This window comes from Grus americana, chromosome 27 (assembly GCF_028858705.1).
Source record: "Grus americana isolate bGruAme1 chromosome 27, bGruAme1.mat, whole genome shotgun sequence".
Taxonomy (NCBI): domain Eukaryota; kingdom Metazoa; phylum Chordata; class Aves; order Gruiformes; family Gruidae; genus Grus; species Grus americana.
The window spans coordinates 3,613,260-3,623,019 of record NC_072878.1 but is presented as its reverse complement, the minus strand read 5'-3'; the positions used below and the strand labels follow the sequence as shown (position 1 = coordinate 3,623,019).

Genomic DNA, 9,760 nt, shown 5'->3' with positions numbered 1-9,760 from the left:
ACACTTCAGAGACACCGGGGCCTCTGCCAGGGGCACTCGATGTCCACGGTCAGACGACCGAGCTCTGCCTGGAAAGGGAAGGAACTGCTTGGAACTGTTAAAAAACACCTGAGTGCCTTTTCATTAATGGATTGAATACTTTTAATCAAATGGTGATGTTTTCCCCCCATGCAAAAATGGGAATTTCCAGGCGGTGTATCAATTGCAGGAGAAGAAATATTGCTCTTCCCCTGTACTTGCATTGCCAGCACCATGAAGATTATCCCGCGTGTTTCATCTCCCCAAACTTTCCAGCTGTCCTGATAAAATGTCCAGCTCTAAAGGCATATTTTCTGCAGACTATCTGGCTCTGTGCCCTTCCCATTGCTCTCCACTTTTCCCCTCTCCTTACTCCTTGCTCAGCCAGATCCCTCCCCACCACCCAGGTGTTGCTTTGAGCTTCAGGGAGTTAGAAGCCTGTCCTGTCTTTCAGCAGTCTAATTATCTCTTCAGCCAACTCCTTCACTGGGGTTATAGCTATCCTGTCCGATCTCTCTCTCTCTCAAACATTTCTGGTGAGGCTGTTCCCTGTGGATGGCGAACCTCATTGGAGGCAGCCTGGACTTGGCATGAAGTTGAGGAGCATGGGTTATTGTTTATGAAACTTCACCCTGCTTTCCTTCTGTGTGTTTGCCATGCAGAGCAACGCAGCTGTGCCTGTGTGCAGCCAGGTCCCTAAGGAAAGCAGGTGGGAGTTGGTGCAAAGGAGCTGTAACCTCCAGCTGCAGACTTGGGTGAGAAGTGTGATGTGAGGAGAAGTGATGCAAGTCCCAGGTGGCCCATGAGAGAGATGGCAGGGCTGGGGAGGTGATGAGGAAGGTTGTCCATGCAGTGCCTGTCCTCAGTGAGCTCTTCCTACCCATCCTGACTTCAATAGGAGACCCCCTTGCCCAATATGGACTGGAGAATGCTACTATAACTTCTTCTGTAAATTAAAAACAAACAAACAAACAAACAAACAAAAATCCCCAAAAACCCAACAAAAAACCTCTAACCAAACCCAAGCTCTTAAAAATCAAAAATACTCCTTTTTTTAGGGCTCACTGAATTCTTTGAAATCTTTGACTTCACATACACCCTGGAGACCTCTCCAATTAGTTGTGTAAGTCTTGAAGACTTGAAGAAAATAATGGGAAGAGACATGGCTTTGTGCATTTTAATGAGCTCCCTGGGGTATTTGATGCTGAGACCAGGAACTAAGACACTGAGAGAAGCCTGAGGAAACCACTGAAGAAATCAATGTCAGAAGCAACTCCTACAGTTTCAGGGAGTGTTAATGGGTCCCACTGGGATCCATCACTGACAACGCCACCCTGGGGGCTGGTTAGAGCAGAAGACTAGAGGCAGTGATGACAGGTAGGCAAAGGCAATGTTAAGGTGGCTCTGAGGCTGAGTAACCCTCGATGTGTCACATCTGCTGCGCTTTGCAGAGGAGCTGCTCCTGGGCAGAGATGTCCCTCTGCAGTGCTGCCCACTTGCCATGAGCTCCCTCTGTCCCAGGAGCCTGGAGCAGCTCAGCAGCAGAGGACCAGCCCAAGGGGGCATGTTAATGACCCCTCTGGTGGGTTTGGGGATGAGTCCATGAACCTCAGGCATGGAGCAGCACCTGAAGAGACCTCTCAAGAAGTCAAACTCAGACACAATCTCCAAAGTTTCTGAGAGTGTTAATGGGTGCCCCTGAGAACCATTACCAACAAAGCCTCCCCAGGGGCTCGTTAGAGCAGAGAACTGGAAGCAATAATGGCAGGAAGGCCAAGACAATGTAAAGGTGGCTCTGATGCTGAGGCTATCTGGAATCTTTGCATCCAGCCAAATGGACAAGCACTGACCCCCCCAGCCCCTGGCAAAGGGAGATCCTGTCCCTCACACATTGCTCAGGGCTCTTCCTGGGGCAGTGGGGTGTGGGGATGTGCAATGCCAAGGGCAAGGCTGTGGAATGACATCTGCCAGGCTCCTGGGTGGGGACGAGGAGGCCATGAGGCCCGAGTGCCCCAAGGGTAAGGTGTTTCCTCACTGGCATCAGTGGCAGAGACAACAGCCATGGCCGAGGAGGCAAAGACCTCAGATCTGTTGGAGGGTTTCAGCTTTGCACGGCCCTAGATTGTCTCCACCACAGGCTGTCCTACAGTGTCCCACACCTGTCCCTAGCTCCCTGCATGCTGCAGACATCCACTCTGCTTCTCCACCCTGCTCTGACCTGAGCAACTCATTCCCCTGACTGCTGTCTCTCCATCCCTGCGAGGTATGCCTTGAAACACAAAGCCATGGACTGAGCCAGGCTCCCTCGGGGGGTCTGATTATACCACAGCGCTGCCCTCGGAGGGACATTTCTTTCTCCTTGTGTCCACTTTAAGCATCCCAAGCCTCCATTTCTGGTGTGATTTCTTTCCCATGCTGTCTCCCACTATGAAGAAAAGCTCCTTCAGCTCTGGGACCACACTTCAACCACTCTATGGCTACTCCTGTACTTCCCGGAGCCTCTCCACCACTGGGCCAAAGGGCTGAAGAAGCCCATGTCCCTCAGCTTCCACACGCAGGGCATGTGCCCTGAACCTCACCTTGGCAGACCTCTTCTGGGCACTCTCCAGTGCCTCCCCGCTCCTCCAAAATGGGGAGCCACACCCTGGGACACACCTCTGTGTGTGGGGCCACTGCAGGACCCAGGATTTTCTCAGGATCACAGCTCAGCCAGTCAGGTCACAGCTAGCCCTGGTCTATAGGGCTGTTCTTCCTCCTGATGCAGGACTGCCCACTTCTCCTTCTCTTCCTCAAACCTAGGCCAAACCCCAGAGTTTCACAAGGTCCCCCTGGACTGACACTCCTTTTAGGCAGCCCTTAATTTTTGTGTGCAAGTGGCTCACCCTGATGGTGGTGTCTCCCACAAGGTAACAGCAGGAGGAGTTCCAGGATGCTGCAGACAACAGAAAGAGGTTCTAGTTCAATGGAATTAATGAACCAGGAAGGCATTACCATGACAACCATTTCCAAAATACCAAATGAGGGTAAAAAGGAAGCTAATGCAGGGCCAGTGAAGAAAGGGTGAATGAGGATTGGGCTGTTTGTGTGCTAGGATATGTTAGTGTGAAATGGGCACCTATATAATGGGCGCATTGTATGTGTACACACGTACAATCTGGATCCCTCCAGGAGCTGGTTCTAGACCTTCCATCTATCCAGAAGCTGTACCCGGGATCCCCTCACCCCCCCCCCCCCAAACACATGCACAGACAAATGGCTCTCTCTCCAGCACAGCATCACAGAACCATTGAGGCTGGAAGGCAGCCACCTTCCACCTTCTCTGTGCTTCCTCTTCATGCTTGGTTTTAGTCAGGAGCTCCTTTCTTATCCATGCCAACCTCCTGCAAACTTTGCTGGACTCCCTGTATGTTGGAGTGGACCATTCTGGAGCTTGAAGAGGAGATCCTTGACCATCAAACAGCTCTCTGCACCCCTCTCCTCTGCCTGACCATACCTCATGGGATTCTTCCAAGCAGGGTTCCCAGCAGGCCATAGTTTGCTCTCCTGAAGTCCTGCTCTTGGCCTTGTTCCTTTCTTTCAGGAGCCTCAACTCTACCTTCTCACCCCGGACTTTTACATCCCTAATCACCTCTTCTTTGTTTGTAAGTACCTGAACCCCAAGAGCCCATAGGTCATCCCAGACGTTTTTTGGGACACCTTCTCCCTCCAGTTCCAGCTGTGAGTAGCCAACCCACAGACCCTCTCAGCTCTCCATTGTCCAGTTCATTGCTGATTACCACACCCCTTTTGTTATTGTCATGCAAGACCCTCTCCTCATCAATGACACTCACCGTTTCCTCATGTCATTCTGGGTCATCCTCTCCCTTCCTCATCACTTCCAGGTTGAAGTTTTCTTTCCAGGTTGGCCAGGTTGTTGACAGAGATACTTTTTCCCCGCTGTGCCAGATGAATCCCCTTTCTTCCAAGCAGTTGTTGATCCTCAGAGAGTGTCTCATGGTCATAGAAACCCTGTTGCTGACACCAACTGCACAACCAATCGTCTACTTACAGGATCTGTCCACTTCTCCACAAACCTCTTCCCCTCAGTAGCAGGATTGAGATCACCACCTGTGCCCCCCCTGCCCTTGACCTGAGGTCCTTAGAAGCTGCTAGAGCATGTCAGCAGCTTGCCAGCAGTCTCCGTCTCCTCTGACCCTCCTTAACTGGCAACAACAGGCCCTGGATGAAGATTCATGTTCACCAAGGATATCTGACAAAGTCCTCAGAAGAGGTTTTCGGGACTCTGCTGGACAATGTGAATTGGAAGGAACTTGGGGTGAATTCAGTGTTGAGCCCCTTGTTAGCAGGAGGTAGGTCTAGAGACATCTCAAGCTCCCACACAACTTGAACAGTTCACTGATAATCTCGGAGGATAGCTCCTGTGGTTCTTGCAGTCATTAATGCCTCATCTGCCTGTGGGTTAGCACCAAGCACGGCAGACCCTCACAGAGCCAGACCCTCACAGTGGTCTCATGTTGCCACTAGGGCCTGAAACATTCAAAGTTCAGTGGTTCGTTGTGGATGACAGTTTCTTCAGACAGAACAGGCTCTCCTTACAGCCTGCAACAGCCGTGCCTTGCAACAGGAAGACAAATGAGAGTGACACATGCAGGAAGGGATGGCGTGAGGGTGATGATATTCCAACATCCCCGAGGTCCCTTGCCAACCCAATAAAATCCAGTAGGATTGGAAGAGCCCTAAACCTCTCAGGCATGCATTTGTAAGGTTGGCCTTATCAGTACGAGAGGCTGAGAGAGGTGGGGTTGTTCAATGGTGAGAAGAGAGGGCTTTGGGAAGAACTGAAAATGACCCGTATACCACTACCAAGAGGTCATCAGCAAGGCAGATCCAGGCTTTTCCCTGTTGTGTGTGAGGAAAAACTGTTTAGCCATGAAGAGAGTGAAGCACTGGAGCAGATTGGCCAGTGATGTTGTGCTGTGTCAGTCCCTGGAAGATTTCAAAGCCAACATGAAGAACTCCCTGAGCAACCTGGTGTGACCTGATAGCTGCCCTTGCTGTGAGATGGACATGGGCCTCGGGACCTTCTAGGGTCCCTTCCCATTGCACATGCCCACATCCCACTGCCCCAGGAAGATACCTGAGCAACATGTGAGGGACAGGATCTCCCTTCCCAGGGGCTGGCGGTCAGGGCTTGTCCATCTGGCTTCATTTAACACTTCCATGTTTACTCAGCATCAGAGCCACCTTGACATTGGTTTTGTCTACTTGTCATTATTGCTTCCAGTTCTCTGCTCTAACGAGCCCCTGGGGAGGCTTTGTCAGTGATGGCCTTCAGGGGGACCCATTAATGCTCCAAGAAACTGTGGAGTTTGCATCGGACTGTGACTTCTGGAGAGGTTTCATCAGCTTCCTCTCAAAGTCTGAGCTTCATGGACTCATCCCCAAACCCACCAGAGGGGTCATTAACATGCCCCCTTGGGCTGGTCCTCTGCTGCTGAGCTGCTCCAGGCTCCTGGGATGGAGGGAGCTCATGGCAAGTGGGCTGTGCTGCAGAGAGACATCTCTGGCCAGGAGCAGCTCCCCTGCAGAGCGCAGCAGGGCTGAGGGCGCTGGGAGAGGAGTGAGGCAGAGAGTGGGAGGATGCTGAGAGCTCAGTGTGGGAGAAATCTTCAGAGCCCTCTACACGGTAAGTCTCTGGGTGCAGGCAAGTGCCACTGCGGTTCCTGAAGGGTTCTCCTCAAGCTGTCACAGGTCACAGCCTATAGGACCTTTCTCCGGAGTAGAAGGTAAGGGCATCCTCCAGCACAGGGTTCCCTGCAGCTCCGTCAGAGGGACAGAGCATGACGGCTGCCTTGTCCTGGGGTTGGCTGCAGGGTGTGAGGGTGGGTGTGCAGCAAGGGGTGCCCAGTTGTGTCCTTCAGAGCAGGGTCCCTGCAGCCCAGGGGCTGTGTGCCGGGGCAGGGACTCTGCCGCCTGCCAGGGTCAGCACTCAGCCTGCCCAGGGAGCTGCCCAGGGCACTGCAGGGAGAAGCTGTGGGTGGAAGGACAGATCTCTAGCAGGGCAGGGTCCTTCTGCTCTTGAGAGGGTGCTGCGTGGGTCAGGGCTGCTCACAGCTCCAGATCACTCCCGGCACATATCCCAGGGGACTTTCCAAGAAGCACATCAAGGCAGGGGCTACCTGGAAGGAAAGGTGCTTTCCGGAGTCTGTGCTTTTCCAGTTTCTTGTGGTGGTGGTGCAGAAATATGGTCATGGAGCTCTCAGGGTAGAACCACAGTGCGAGACACTGACAGCATTACAGCCATTGGTCAACACCTCTTCAAGGAACCTGATAAAGTCCCTTCACTCACCTCAGCCTCCTCCTCAGGTGGGAAAGGGGTAATGGGAGCAAAATCAACAAAACAAACCCCCACAGTTCTGTTCTGCACTTAGGTGAATTGGGAGTGACAAGGGTCAAATCTCTTTTATATCACGGGTAGATTTAACCTGTGATCACTGCTGTTTCCTCTCTGCCTGTTGCTGCACAGCAGGACTGACTCGTCTGGAGCCCAAAGAAGAGGCCCCTGCTCTGCATTGCACCCTCAGCCAGCACAATCCAAGGATCATGCCAGGATCTGCATGAAGACAGACAGAGGACACTTGTGGTGGCTTACTGTGATGAATGGAATAGGTGCTGCTCAGAGGTGTCTGTCCTAATTCTTCACTTCCTTTTCACACATGGACAGGCCCTCATGTGCAGAGGGAACAAATGTTTGACAACAGCTCCATGACCCAGTTCCTCCTCCTGGCGTTCGCAGACACATGGGAGCTGCAGCTCTTGCACTTCTGGCTCTTCCTGGGCATCTACCTGGCTGCTCTCCTGGCCAATGGCCTCATCATCACTGCCATAGCCTGCAACCACCACCTCCACACCCCCATGTACTTCTTCCTCCTCAACCTCTCCCTCCTCGACCTGGGCTCCATCTCCACCACTGTGCCCAAAGCCATGGCCAATTCTATATTGGACACCAGGGCCATCTCGTACACAGGATGTGCTGCTCAGGTCTTTTTCTTTTTCTTTCTGATCTCAGCAGAATATTTCCTTCTCACTGTCATGGCCTATGACCACTACATTGCCATCTGCCAACCCCTGCACTACGGGACCCTCCTGGGCAGTAGAGCTTGTGTCCACATGGCAGCAGCTGCCTGGGGCAGTGGGTTTCTCAATGCTGTGCTGCACACGGCCAATACATTTTCTATACCACTCTGCCAGGGTAATGCTCTGGACCAGTTCTTCTGTGAAATCCCCCAGATCCTCAAGCTCTCCTGCCCACATTACTACCTCAGGGAAGTTGGGCTTATTGTGGTTGGTGCCTGTTTACTCTTACTGTGTTTTGTTTTCATTGTGCTGTCCTATGTGCAGATCTTCAGGGCCGTGCTGAGGATCCCCTCTGAGCAGGGACGGCACAAAGCCTTTTCCATGTGCCTCCCTCACCTGGCCGTGGTCTCACTGTTCATCAGCACCTCATTTTTTGCCTACCTTAAACCCCCCTCCATCTCCTCCCGATCCCTGGACCTGGTGGTGGCAGTTCTGTACTCGGTGGTGCCTCCAGCAGTGAACCCCCTCATCTACAGCATGAGGAACCAGGAGCTCAAGGAGGCCCTGAGGAAATTAATCCAATGGACCTTGCACCACCAACAGTAATTTGTCTCCCCTTCTCTGAAGAGTTCGCAGAACATATTTTAGGCCAGTACTCTGTTGTTTTTTTTTTTTTTCTCTGCTAATCATAGTTAGAGGTAATTGCTTGGGTTCATAGTACTTCTCTTGAGGCTCTGTCCTGTTGTGTCTGATCCTTGAAGTCCCCATGTGTCACCTTTTGCCTTCCTAATAGCCTCTCTGCAATAAAAGGGGATCTCCTGAGGGAGGTGCCTGCAGCCTGGGCTCTCCTTCATACAGTTGTGGCTAAGAACAAGCCAGAGGAATTGGACTTTCCAAGTCTCTTCCACCTGGTTTTCTCCTTCTCTTTGGGGAAATAATCTCATGGTATCACTGTTAGACACCAAGCACTTAGTTGAAGGCTCTCGTCTTGGTGTCCAGGGGCATTGGAAATGGTGCACGAGCTCCCAGTCCCCTTCCTCAGGCTGTCACAGGTATGATGGGGCTGATGGCAGATGTCCGTCCATGTGGAAAGGAATCTGGTGTGGTCAGGAGATGATGGGGACACTGCAGGTACTCTGGGGTGGGAAGTGAATGGAGACTCAGAAGGTGAAAGAGCCTGAGATGAAGTCCCCCCAGGGCAGAGCACTCACTCCAGGTACCCGCAAAGAAAGACTGTGCAGTGCTGTGGGAGTCCGTGAAGATGCAGCAGGCACAGGGCAGGAGAGTGGAGAGATGCAGGAGGTGCCTGAGGAGCCGCAGGGCCAGGACTCTGCTGGTGTCCTGGGGAGCAGGGCTGGCGGGGAGGCAGAGTGGGGCAAAGGCGGTCAGGGCTGGGGATCCCCTGCAGCGTCAATGCAGGAGAGGCCGAGAGGGAGTGGCCTGCGCTGGCACTTGGGGCCAGCTGCAGGCCTGGGGCCGATGGGGAGGCTGAGCCCCCCCTCTGCCTCCCAGCAGCTGCTGTGCCCTTCCGAGGGGCTGGGGCTGTGGGCTGAGTGCCCAGAGCTCTGCAGCAGCCCAGACTGCCAGCCCAGACTGGGCTGCTCTGCTGGGCTGCGCTGGGGAGAGGGCAGGGAAGGTGGGGGAGAGCCGGGGAGGGGATGGGCTGGACTGGAAAGTGCCCAGGACAGGAACAGCCTGAACAGCCTGACGTTATCGGAACTGCGTGACCCTCCAGGGGGAGGACCCGCTCCAGTGGGCCTGTGGAGCAGAGCCTGATCTCCTCGAGAAGGAAGCAAGTCATCACAGGTGCAGGAGAGAGGAGCTGCTCTGTGCCATGTTCCCTGGACACGCTGGGGAAGCTGCCCCAGGGCAATTGGGAGAAACCGCCCCACGCATCGTCCATTTCCCTCGCTGGCCATACACCCAGCCCTGGGGAGGGGCCTTTGTTGCGGGGCCAGCTCTGTCCTCCTGCTGGGCTCAGTGCCTGTCCTGGGGCACGGCCAGCCCGGTGCCGTCTCTCTTCTGTCCCACACCCTGCAGATCCCACCGCATGGCTGACTGCTGACACCCGCATGGGACACGACCGAGGTTGTGCAGAGGCAGGTACTGGTGGGGGGCTGCCAAATGGAGGGCTGCTGCGGGTGGAGGCATGGAGGGCTGCCACGGGGACTGTGCTGCTGGAGACGTTTCCCCACCCCAAGAACACACCCTGCTCTATCTAGTGCCTGCACTGCAGGCTTGGCCAGCCCAGCTGAGGAGGTCTCGTCTTCTTGCCTCATGCTCTTCAGCCTGGGTTCAGGGTCAGGCTGTGGAGCTGCAAGAGCCCATGTTCCCTGGGGAATATTCCTGCTGACAGAGACATTTCTATACTGCCAGCCACAGTTTCCAGCAAAAATGGCTCCCTGCAAGGTCCCATGATGCACCCCAGAGGAAGCACCCATCTCCTCACCCAGGGGTTCCCCAGCTGCTCTTTCCCCCAGGCCCTGCCTCAGCCACACTGGTCCCGTGGCACAGAGGCCATGACAGAGCTGCTGTGTTGGGGTGAACCCTGGGCTGTGGCCCCACAGAAACGAGCCCTAAAGTGGCCGCAGTGTCCTGAACACCCCATCCAGCCCCAGGGGGTCTCACGTCCCATGGATCACCTCCCACAGTGGTTAGGAGGCAG

The 9,760-nt window shown here is 54.1% G+C and overlaps 1 protein-coding gene across 1 annotated transcript; it reads left to right on the top strand.

Moving 5' to 3' along the window:
- Positions 1-6,765: 6,765 nt before the first annotated feature.
- On the top strand, positions 6,766-7,701 carry LOC129196964 (olfactory receptor 14A16-like). Its single transcript, XM_054804934.1, has one exon. It carries the CDS (start codon positions 6,766-6,768, stop codon positions 7,699-7,701), a length of 936 nt encoding a protein of 311 aa, XP_054660909.1.
- The last annotated feature ends 2,059 nt before the right edge of the window (positions 7,702-9,760 follow it).